General features: G+C 40.1%; 1 protein-coding gene across 5 annotated transcripts in view; it reads right to left on the reverse strand.

The window, feature by feature from the left end:
* Nucleotides 1-4,672: 4,672 nt before the first annotated feature.
* The window catches only part of mrtfab (myocardin related transcription factor Ab), a 97,953-nt gene continuing 90,298 nt past the window's right edge, over nt 4,673-12,327 (reverse strand). For 4 of the 5 annotated variants that reach the window (XM_073866875.1, XM_055175899.2, XM_055175902.2 and 1 more), the window contains 9 exons: nt 10,555-10,726; nt 10,122-10,475; nt 9,104-10,027; nt 8,813-9,016; nt 8,621-8,719; nt 8,399-8,539; nt 8,190-8,267; nt 8,046-8,106; nt 4,673-6,172 (listed from right to left, as the gene is read on the reverse strand). In XM_073866875.1, the coding sequence (XP_073722976.1) occupies nt 5,613-6,172; nt 8,046-8,106; nt 8,190-8,267; nt 8,399-8,539; nt 8,621-8,719; nt 8,813-9,016; nt 9,104-10,027; nt 10,122-10,475; nt 10,555-10,726 (2,593 nt within the window). In that variant the 3' untranslated portion in view covers nt 4,673-5,612. The remainder of the gene's footprint in view (nt 6,173-8,045; nt 8,107-8,189; nt 8,268-8,398; nt 8,540-8,620; nt 8,720-8,812; nt 9,017-9,103; nt 10,028-10,121; nt 10,476-10,554; nt 10,727-12,327) is intronic. The other variant, XM_055175901.2, reaches the window with a different exon arrangement.

The following is a 12,327-nucleotide window of genomic DNA, read 5'->3' on the forward strand; positions in this document are numbered from 1 at the left end:
TAAATAAGCTCTGCAGGACAGTGGCCCTTCAGGACCAGGGTTCCCCACCCCTGGTTTAAGTCATGGTGGATATTTCGTAGCGATTGAACGCCACCATAAAGTCGTACACACTCAAATTTAACATGATTTAGAGTTTTAAGATTTTGATTAACCAAACCTTGCCATTTTATCATGTAATTTATTAAAATATACTATAATGCTACATCCTGGCTGTTTCTCAATTCTAAGAACGCAAAGAACAGACTTGTGTTCTCGTGGAGATTGGTCTTGCCAGGCGACCTTGGAAAAACGAACTCAGAAGGTGTTTCTCAAGGTCAAGGATACTTCCTTGGCAGGACTGGTCCTTCCAAGTCACTTCTTTCAAAGGCTATGCAAAGCTCCTATTTAGCATTCGGATAACACATAAATGGAACAGGCTAGCAGCAAGTGTACATAATTGCGTCATTATGTCACTAGCTACGTTTACATGGACACATGTTGCCTCCATCGGATTAAAATCCTTCCGATTAATAAATCCTATCATAGCGTTTACATGAACACTTAATAATGTGATCGGATTGATGTGCATGTTTATATGACACAAGATAATTTGACATGCGCACATTGCACAAATATAGTTTCACGCTGTTTCAAGATTTGCTTTGTGCCTCACTGATTATAAAGCAACAGCAAAAACACCCATTCATGTGTGCCCAAAAAGTGTATTTTACTTCAGGCGGTGCTGCAGGGACCGTTCGCGAGAGCGAGTCCAAACACACGCGTTTGCGGATCAGAGAATAAATCATGGACTGACCGGACAACGCTGTCTTGTACCACTTTATGGGGAATTGGACGGATAATAGGAACAAGATTAACAAGACAATCACTTCTTGTGACTTCCTTCAACAAAACAAACTCAAGTTATTTGCGTCACATGTCATTACGGCAATTCTACGTCATTGCACGTGTGCATATGCTCCACACTCCCGTCCTGTAGGTGGCGGAAATGCACCTTTCAGTGGGTTTGCCAACCGCCATTAAAAAAAAGAAAAGATGGCACATGCGCAGAGCATCCCAGTTTCAGTTATCCATCCGATTCGTATACATGTCCTTTTGAGCGGATTACAAAAGGTATAAACCACCCCTAACAAGCGGATTAGATTTTTAATCAGATTGGCACTTTTTAGTCCGATTGAGGTGTTTACATGGAGCATTTTTATTCAGATTGATCATTTAAACGGATTACAAATGTCCATGTAAACGCAGCTAGTGAAAAGGTGTGCTTTTCGGCGCTGCGCTCATAGGAGTGTGGGTAATTTTAGAGAGCGAAGAGCATGAAAGCTACACATAAGCATCCTTTCCTGTATATGGGATATTTCTTGAACGAAGGACTCAGTCCTTGGTTGAAATTCCGAGGATACTCAACAATGGAACAGTACTTTGACGTATGTCGATGACGTAGCATCCTCAAAATTCTGGCTTCTGAGGATCCTTCCTTGACATTGAGAAACATCTAGAAGGTCGCGAGAACACAGAACGCACTTGTGAGATTTGAGATGTGTGCGATCTTCCTGTTGGTTACCTGACCTCCGCCATTATTTTGCCGCAGTGACTTCTGGGGCGTTAAGCATTTTCAACGTGCAAGTCTCCACTCGATGCATCCTCGATATCAAGAACACATCCGGGTATTATGCGTCCTCTGTACTTGAGAATCGGAATTGAACTTCGACGGTTAATGATGACACCAGGACACAAGCGCTGAAGAACGCATATTTGAGAAACAGCCATTAACTTATATCCCTACTGAAAAAAAATGGCCAAAACCAGCAAAAGCTGGTGAGCTGGTTTTAGCTAGTCTCCCAGTCTGGTTTTAGCTGGTGTAGCAAGTTGGTCTAGACATGTTTTCTTCACTTTTTAAGCTGGTCAAGTATAGCTGGTCAGGCTGGAAGATCATATGACCCACCGGCTTTGCCAGACTGGGAAACCAGTTGAAAGAGAAGGGATAGTGTAGTGATGTGACATTTTGTGCAGACAGGTTATTTTGTTGTCTGACAACATTTAACAACAGACAATCTGCCCATGTTTTTATCTAACACGCCCCCAAATTGTAAACTCAGGGCTTTAAGTTTCCCAATCATTTTTACGACTTTGCGGTAGGGTTTATGCCATAGACTGTAAAAAATATGCACATAGTGTCTGTGACGTTACCCATTGGTTTGTGAAGATCGTTTTTGATGCTTAAAGTAGGCGTTGCTTGCCGTCGCCATCTTGGTCGCGCGTCACCGCAAATCACTTGCGGATAACCAAAAATGGGTAAAGGGGTTGGACATGGGTGAAGCTGATGTGGCTGGTTGCTCAAACCATGCCCGCCTAGCTCGATTTTAGGTACAGCAGTGGCAATTCACCCCTCACTCAAGTGTCCACGCCCTTAATTATGCAGAACTTTAAGGCTAAATATAATTTAAACGGATGAGGTACAAAAAAAATCACCCCCCTCACAGTTGTCATGAAGGGGCAAAATTAGCTATATAGACCAAAAACACTGCTTGTACCAGGCTGTAAACATATTATTTTCTGGTGTAAAGTTGGGCATTTTAACATGGGGGTCTATGGGAATTGACTTTTTTTGGAGCCAGCCTCAAGCGGCCAGTCGATGAATTGCAGTTTAAATCATTTCCGTATTGGCTTCATCAGAGAGATCGGAAGGTTGCCCCCTCAGTTTGTGCACGTTCAACTCGTAAATACGATATATCCAAATTGACTTGAACGCACATGACGTCGTAAATACTGGTGCATTAAAGTCAATTGGAATATATCGTATTTACGAGACAAACGCGTATAAACGTTCGTTGGCGCAAGGTTGCGCAAAATGATGCACAAAAAGAAGCATGGTATTGGTAAAATACTGAGTAGTTACAAAATATGAAATACACCACCAGGACATTGGAAAAAGTGAAAATAAACTAAATTCTTTAAAACAAGCTATGCAATGGCAGAATATCATGATGGCCTACAAAGGCTAAGTGCAGTACGCAAACACTGAAACCGAGAAAAAATGACCTTAAAGTTTTTTTACACCAGCCAGTCAAACATGTTACTGCAATTTTGGCACACACGTTTCTCTGAAATGCGACAAAATTGAACCTAGAGACTTTGTCACAAGACACAACAGATCTCAAAAAGCTCATTTCAACCCTTAACTCAATTTTGACCAAATGCGTAGTTAATGCGCTTTGGCTTTGTATGGCATAGCTGTCATAGCCAGCCAAGCACTAGCGTTTCACACTTAGCATCACACCATCAGAGTGGTTTACCAAAACATTTACTTCTGAAACAGTGTATCGAAACTAAGCTCTGCTTCAATACAGTAGTGATATAAACTGACTGGAATCATGATACTTCAAGTTGACTGTGTTAACCGTCTGCAATAACATTGGTACGAAAGGTACAGGATAGATTTGAAACAGCGCTTGCATTATATATTTTTAAAATATCTATTTTTAAAATATCTGTAGTTTTCAAAATGTATGTACTTACAAGTGATTTCAGTTTTTCTGTACTGAGTGCTTTTCTTCAACCATCGTTGCCAACTGGTTGCTTCTGCTTTTCATACATTTCAAATGTCGCGTTTGATACTTTCTGTGACCATGTACACTATTGTATTGAATATTTATACAGATGTTCACTAAAAACTTGAAATTTATTTAAAAAAACATTTAAAGAGGAGTGCTTGCAAAAAGCTTATTAATTGTAACGTTGTTGTACGTTTCTGATGTAGCCTACACAGTGTACATGTTTTAACTAGTTGAACAAGGGCTCTTCAACGATTTGAAAGACGACCACAAAAACCCAAATCGGAAAATCAATTTTTTTTAAATACAAAACTTAAAATAATGCCTGAAAAAATAAATTAACATCAGAAAAATGTTGACAGTGTTTTAACATTTGGATTTTTACTTCATACCATAATACATTTTAGTGTCTCTTTTCAAAATAAAGGCACCTACTGATGATTCTCACAGCCTTATTGTGTTAATTTTTATTTTATAAATCCTATAACATGCTATGAAAAATGCTATGAAAAAGCAGCAGTGAGTGATTTCTGAATTTGTGAAGGTACTTTGGGCTTTGGGTCTCTCTCGACCACTTTGGCCTATAATAAAAGCCCACAATGCAGTAAAAACTCAAATTTCATGTGCCTGAAATGTGCTGTTTTGTCTGATGTGTTATAATTTCCACTGAAACAGGTAGTTAGGGCATATTGAGTGGCTCCTCCTTAAAAAAATAACCAATACCGTTTAGTTTACCTAATAGTCTGAAATCTGATGAGAAACTGAAGTACAGAGATGTCATAAAAATGTATAAAAACTGTTAAAACCTCCACATTTATAATATTCCCATATAGCAATCTAAATCACTATGGTTTATGTGTAGCTTTTCGGTTTTCATGAAAGCCCTACGGATTTGAAGGCAGTGATTATGCATTTATTATATTAAACTGTGATTAACATATACGATTTTTCATGTTACCAGACAAATGAAGTAAATGCTGAGGCAATTTTTGTTTTAACTATAAATTTAATTTCTAAATGCATTATATCATTTTAATATTACATACTTTGTAATGTATGGCATTGACTTCTTTATGAATGTACCGCCCTATATATGTAAAAAACCAAACAAACTCACAGAGCATTTTTTTTATTTTATTTTGTTGTCTTTTTTAAAAAATAAGTTCCAAATACTCCTGAAACCTAACCCCCAGCACTGACCTCCACCACATAATCGCTACAATCATAGGGGCTAAACAAAGGTTTCAGAAATATCATGAACCTAAAGTACAGCAATGCATAGAGATCTGGTGAACGCCACCAAACCTGGTTCCCTGCAGAGCCCACTGCATTGGGTTGTTTCATTAAACCAGAGCACCAGTCGGATCGGCTTAAGTGCAAAGTCGGTAAAACTAACATGCCGAAGGGTACAACAGCTTAAAACGTTTACAGTGGAGATATAAGGAGGGGTCTGATCTCATATACTGCCCCCATTCTTTGTTCGTGTGAACAAATGTGATTGTATGAAGCTATGGGGATGAGGGAGAGGTCAAAGAGGAAATACATAGAACTGCAATGTAACCTCATATAATATTTCAGCTCTCATAGCTTACCTGAAACAGGTAGTAAACAAAATACTATGTATGCAGGGTTATTCACCTCTTCCAGTGAAAATTGTTCAAACTGGTGTGCTTACAGTTATAATAACCTATCAAAAGGATTGTGTATGTACATGCAGATCAGTGGTCTAATATCTAGACCAACAAATAGATTTGTAGGACATAAAATGTGGAATTCCTGGAGAGATGGGAAGCTGGTGGCAAGGTCCAGATTGGTCTCACTGTTGGCAAAGGCGACAAGGCCATGTGATGTGGGTAAATGAAAGCTTAATATTCAGTGCTTAAGAGGACCTACATTATCAGACGCAGGAACCATTACAATACCATCCGGCAATCTAGTGGAACACGATGAAAAATAAAGCTCAAGAAACAGCATGTGCGTCTGGAGTGTTTTGTGTACGGGTTATACACAGTAACGTTGAAGGTGCCAAATTGTGTGTCAATAAGCAATTAAGATCAAAAGCTACAAACAGGAGTCCCAGTGGAGCTGCAGATCCGAGCTGTCCAAAAAGTCAGCGGAGAACACACTGGGTGGGGTGTGTGAACTCAGAGGAGCTAGGACCATACCACCACCACCACCACCACTGTTACAAATACTGCCCCCTCCTCCCAAGGGTATGTCCAGCCAATCCATGCCATCAAGGGTGGGGTCTTCAAAGTCCAGGCTGGTTGTGTGGGGCGAGAAGCTCAGGTCACTGGTGTCCATTGGAGATGGGGAGTGGTCCAGAATACTGGAAGTGCTCAGCATTTGGTTGTGGAGATCATCGATCAAAGTCAACGGGCCGTCCGGCTCCACGCCGAGAAGAGGAGTCCCTGTGGTGCTCTCTAGGAAATCCTCAAGGCGTCCGGTTGCGGAGCAAGGCCTGGCCTGTGTGTCCGGGAGCTGCTGGGAATGGGTGGGGTCGGGGTGATGTGCGGGCTGCGAAAGGTGGAGTGGAGAAGAAGGTGGGGAGGGAGTGGGTGGGCTGTTATGGAGGTCTGACAGGGAGGGGTCTTGACTGGCTTTAAATCCGGATGAGATTTCTGGTTCAAAAAATAACAGTGAGGTGAGACAAACAATAACCACTTACATTTTTAATCTGTAACTGCCATGTATACAGTAAATGAAACTATATATGTCTAATATAATCTCTACAACTGGAATAAGGATATGTTTCAGGTGATCACGGGCGGATGGTGAAGTAACTTAAGGTCCCAACATTTTGTGATCCAATCTTTGCAGGTTATGCAAAGTTTTAGCCATGTGATGGTAAAATTTAAAACATTGGGTCTCATTTACTAATAATTGCGTACTTTTTCGTATTTATATGCACACTTGAACTTCTAACGAAAACCGCCTAATTCACAACACGTGCGTACGCACATTAATTTCTTCTTATATTTTTCTTATGTAAGTGAATTTGGAGTGTTCGACATGAGCGGCCGCGTGCACCATATAAGGGTTTTAAAGGGAAATTCCGCCTTGAAATGATCCTAGGGTTAATAACAAACGTGTACCGAGTTCGACCGTTCACTGGAGTTTGTTTTCATGCTAGTCTAACGTGACCAGTGTTATTGCTAAACGCAAATTAGCATGTTATGGTAGCCTTCGGGGCATCAGTGCATTAAAAACGAAATCGCTATGTCTATACTACTAATAATGCTCAAAATAACCCCACACTTACACTGTAGCACAATGAGGGTCTCTATATGTAAACCGAAGCATTGAGAACTTTGCAAGTGTACAGGCAGTTTATTAAAAAGAAACATTTACCGTTCACGTCTGGATCACATATCCATGCGGGCGCCATCTTGGGAAAACTGAACTCTCGCGTGAAAGCACAACACCTGTTCAGGGCAACAACGTTTCACGCGAGAGTTTAGTTTTCCCAAGATGGCGCCCGCATGGATATGTGATCCAGACGTGAACGGTAAATGTTTCTTTTTAATAAACTGCCTGTACACTTGCAAAGTTCTCAATGCTTCGGTTTACATATAGAGACCCTCATTGTGCTACAGTGTAAGTGTGGGGTTATTTTGAGCATTATTAGTAGTATAGACATAGCGATTTCGTTTTTAATGCACTGATGCCCCGAAGGCTACCATAACATGCTAATTTGCGTTTAGCAATAACACTGGTCACGTTAGACTAGCATGAAAACAAACTCCAGTGAACGGTCGAACTCGGTACACGTTTGTTATTAACCCTAGGATCATTTCAAGGCGGAATTTCCCTTTAAGGGTCCACCAAACGGAGTAACATTAAATAAGTACTAGATGCGTTAACAAATATGACATTTAATTAATATGACAGAGATGCGCATCTGTATCTAAAATAAAACAGACAGGAGATCAAGTGATTGACATTTGGACCTCTCATTACGTTTACATTACATTTACATTAGGCATTAAGCAGAAGCTTTCATATAGAGATTTAAAAAGTGAGGAAGGAAAGCGTGAAGATTTGTCATTACGTGCATCTTCTTTATATGTGTAGAAAAAGTAAGTAGGCTACAAAAATGTATAATATAATGTATATAATAATAATATAGATCATGTATAATAAAATATAATACAGAAAATATTATAATATAAAATATAATCATGTACATTTTATATATCAACATTATCATAAACATTATAATTATAGCCTAGTATTTAATTATAGTGTACGTGATCATTGCGTACGAGTGGTTTTAGGTTTTCTTGAATTTTTGCATACATTTAGAAGACATTTTGAAAGTTTTTGTTGAATCACGATTTAATTGTGAAAACATCCGTACTCACAGCTCACAGACAAATTTGTGTGTACACATGCTTAAACCCACTGTCATTACATTTCACCTGATCACCCAAAACGAATCTTAACACCAGGTGTAAATGCGGCCTAAGATTTCCAAAAGAGCCGTTTCTTTACCTCCACTCTTGATCAGGATTTCAAACAGGTCATCTATTTGGTGGTTGTTGGAGACGTTCTCCTGTAATCAGAGCAAAATGCCAACATTACTAAAAATTAGACGGTGCAAGCAGAGAAAAAGAGAAAGCAGAGAAGAGGCTTTACTTTGAAACGCTGAGGATTTGGCTTTGGGGAGGAAGGGGTGAACAAAGTGTGGCGATCAAAGGTTGGGCAAACCTCCTCCTAATAGAGGAGATGAAGGGTAGAGGGAAAATAGCAGTTAGTATTTTTTCCAAGGAAAAGAGGGAAAAAATTATGATTATGGTAAAGTTTTGATTGATGAGACTCGTTATGTTGATCTTATAGCGTTATACCGTAAATGGAGAAGGTGAGGCAGGTTTGCTCAGTGTGTTTGATTCCTCGCTGAAGAACGGCTCAAAGCTCGGTGGAGCAGATACCGGCTGGCTGGACTCCTGAACAGCTGTGGTCTCCAGGTGAAGCCCCACTTTCTGAACCTAAGGGTGACAGAGCAATGTTCAATTAAACCACTCTAGATTTAGTCAAATCGAAGACATCTCATGTGCACATCCACATACTTTGGTGACGGGCTCTCTGACAGCTTGTGACTGGTTGGCAGAACTGGCGACATTAGTAGATGATTGACTGGGGAGCTTGGTAGGAGAAGACTGTAATCTCTGAAACATAAAAAAACCTTTATAGTACTTATATTAAAGATATATTTGCAAACAAAATCATATTAAAACCCAAGGAATGCTTAAGGGCGGCACCTGTAGAGTAATGCGACCGTTTGATTTGCTCTGAGGAGATTTTACGGTCAAGCTGTCCACACCGTTACTGGTGAGAGCAATCAGATAGCGGTTGCCATTGCTGTCAGTGACCAAAGTGGGTGTGGTGTGAGCCTTCAGAAGATCTAGTGGGAAAGATGTGGTGATCTGAGTACCAGACTGCTGGTTGACGAACACTTGCGAAACCTGTAAAGGAAATTAGGTGAAAACAGGGGAATAATTACAACAATGGCAAATATCATAATCAGTAGAAGAAAAGAAATTATTGCTTACCTGTGGTGTCTGTAACTGCTGCTGTGGTTGATTTTGTGACTTCGGCTGCTGCTTCTGATTGGCTTGTAGTTGCTTTTTCTGGCTCTGCTGGATGACGAGCTGCTGCAACTTTTGTTGTTGTTGCTGTTGCTGCAGTAACGTTGTTGTCTTCTGCTGCTGTAACTCAGTCTTTTGCTGCTGTTGCAGCAGCTGCGTCTTTTGCTGTTGCTGTAACTGTGTCTTCTGCTGTTGAAGTAACACCATTTTCTGCTGCTGAAGCTGTAACTGTGTTTTCTGCTGCTGCAACAACTGTGACTTTTGCTGCTGTTGCTGCAGTACCCGTGTCTTTCCTTGCTCCAGCTGCAGTTTCTGTGGGTCCGTTTGCATTTGCTGTTTTTGCAATAACTGCGTTTTCTGTTGCTGTATGTTTGGTAGGTCCACCAGCACTTGCTGCTGCAGTTGTTGTTGCTGCTGCTGCTGTAACCGATGAATCTGTTGCAACTTGAAAAGTGTCTGCTGTGAACACGGTGTTTGCAACTTCTTCTGAGACTGGACCTGCTCTTGCAGGTCTTCAGATGTGTCCATTTCCTCCTTGACCTCTTCCTTCACTTTCACTTCCACACCATTGGGAAGGGAAGATATTTCAGCATTAACCACGTTGTTTACAGTCTCTGCGGCTGCTCCGCGCTTACCCTGCTCTAACTGGGAACGGAGCGTCTCCACCAGTCTCTGCTTCTGTCTGAGCATCCGTGTCAACTCCTCTATCTGCTTGTCTTTCTCCTGAAGCATTTGATCTTTGTCTAGAGATAACGCTGGTTCTTGAGGCAATAGACCAGAGCGGGAAAAGCTGCAGCAGGACTGCATCTGCCCAAGAGACTCCTCTTTAACTGGAGAGGGATGGTCTGGAGAGGGGTGCAGACTAAGCTGGGTGAGGGGTGAGCTGACCTGTTAAGGAAGAGAGACAAGTTTTGTTAATATACAGCAGCAGGTCTGACACAAACACAACTGGTCTTAAATGTACACATTCCTACAAGCTGACCATTTCTCCAAACACATCTCCATTGCAGCTGGCCTCATCTGGGCTTAATCCAGCCAGGGAGCGGTCAGAGGGGGTGGGAGAGACAGGAGGGGAGGAGCTAGTGCTGTTAAAGCGCATAATTTGAGGCGTGGAGTGGACCTTGGTAGTGGGCGTTACAGGAAAGACAGACATTTTGACATCTTTTGCTTGACCGGATGACTGAACCGAGACTTGATGTGACTGAGCCAGCCCAGTTTTTAAAGCCGCTGCTGCGTTGTTCTTCTCCTGGTAGTTTTTCAGTCGTTCGATGAGATCATTTTTAGTGCCTGATACTGTCAACCCTCTCAATTTGAGCTCTTGTTTAAGTTCGGCAACCTGTGACAAAGACGAACAAACCATCAGAACAGCTTTATGATATATATGTTGTAGAAAGACTGAATGAATTGTCGCCCACTTTGAATTCATCCAGGTTGGCGGGCAAATTGCTGGGCTTGGCTCCGTCCACTGTGGACTGGCTCTGGCGATTAGGCCCATTCTGATTGGATGAGACTGTGGAACAGGTGGAAACAGTCTGGGAAGGGGAGGGGCCAGGATTGGTGGATGGTAGCGGCTTATCAGTAGGGAGTCTGGAAAAATACAGATAACCATTAATAAAATACAGATCTGGAAAAATTAAAGGAACAGTATGTAAGAAATTTATATCAATTAATCATAAAATGTCCCTGATATGTCACTAGACATTAAGAAATCATGTTCATTTCAAATACTTAATTCACTGACAACAGTGGTCTGCCCAGGGTATTGTCATTTAAAAAGTTCAGTTGCAGCCCTCAACTGATGTTTATGTTGTCATCTTGTGTATTGGCCACCAGTTGTGTGATTGCAGTACCAGTTTTACCCACAAGTTTTGTGATTGCAATATCAGTTTTGGCCACAATCCTACATACTGTTCCTTTAAGCTACCACTCCAGATTTGCCTTTAATCAGCATTTCTTCATGTATGACAGCCTTAATGGCTGCTGAATATAAATCCCTTACATAATGAACTGTATTGTTTTTACTACCTTAGAATGGTAAGGTTATCTACAAACACTTACATGGAAATCACAATTTTGTGTCATGTTTCTACAGTAGCCCTAAATGGACAAACTGCTCTACAGAGCACATTTCATCCTTATGTTGCCTCAGATGATGTCACGTTGGTCCTGTGGCGTTACCGTAGCTTTTCTATTCTTGTCTTGAAAGTAAAGGGTGATTGGTGGACTGAGCTGTTGGTTGCAGTTCGCAATCTCACCACTAGATGCCACTAAAATCTACACACTGCACCTTTAATATTTTGTTGTTTAAAATGAATATGAACTTGTTTGCTTTGCAGCATTCAAGGTCTGAAAATATAGCAATATTTTTGTTATTTTGACCAGTTTGTCCAGTTTTCATTTTCTGCAAATAAAACAGTATTTTGTAAAACCGTTTTTGGGAGAAATATAGACCATTTGCAGGTTTGCAAACAGAGATGACGTTTTTTGTCGGCGGAGCCCAACTGGTGGCAGAAAGTGTCAGCTCTGCATTAGCGGTGTGAAGTGTTTTAGCATTAAACTGTGATTTTTATGGATCCGGTGTTCTGTTGAAGTCTGTTTCTCTTTATTGTAATGTTTCTTATAGCGTTTCCATCATGTTACGTTTATTTTTTAGATAAATGAAAAGTTTAAATGGCTTGGCAACTTATATATGTGCATGTATGTAATGTATATGTATTGTTCTTTATTTGTAAATCAATTATTTTACAGTATGAATCACTAAAGTACATATAAAAACTAAGCAATACTCTCATGTATTCTATATAATATCATTTATTAAATATTTTATCATTTTCCTGTTTTCTATTATTTCTTCCTTATATTTATAGCCTGCGTGTTTACCCTAAAACTACTATAAAACTATTATGTTAACATACAAATTAATATGCATAGGCTTGTTTATATATTAATAACACTTTACATCATGTGTGTGTGCTATATTTATATATTTATTAAGTAGGATAGCATAATTTTAGAACAAAGAGGGAAAAGACAAGATATAAGGTAAGAAGAAATGATAGAAACGGAAAAAATATGAAATATTTAATAAATGGTGATATTATTGCTTTTTCAGTATAACCCATTCAAATATAAAATCTTTCTAAACAAATTATAAACGTAACATGATGAAGAAACAGAAATCGACAGAA

The sequence above is a fragment of the Misgurnus anguillicaudatus genome, chromosome 4, assembly GCF_027580225.2.
Source record: "Misgurnus anguillicaudatus chromosome 4, ASM2758022v2, whole genome shotgun sequence".
Lineage (NCBI taxonomy): Eukaryota > Metazoa > Chordata > Actinopteri > Cypriniformes > Cobitidae > Misgurnus > Misgurnus anguillicaudatus.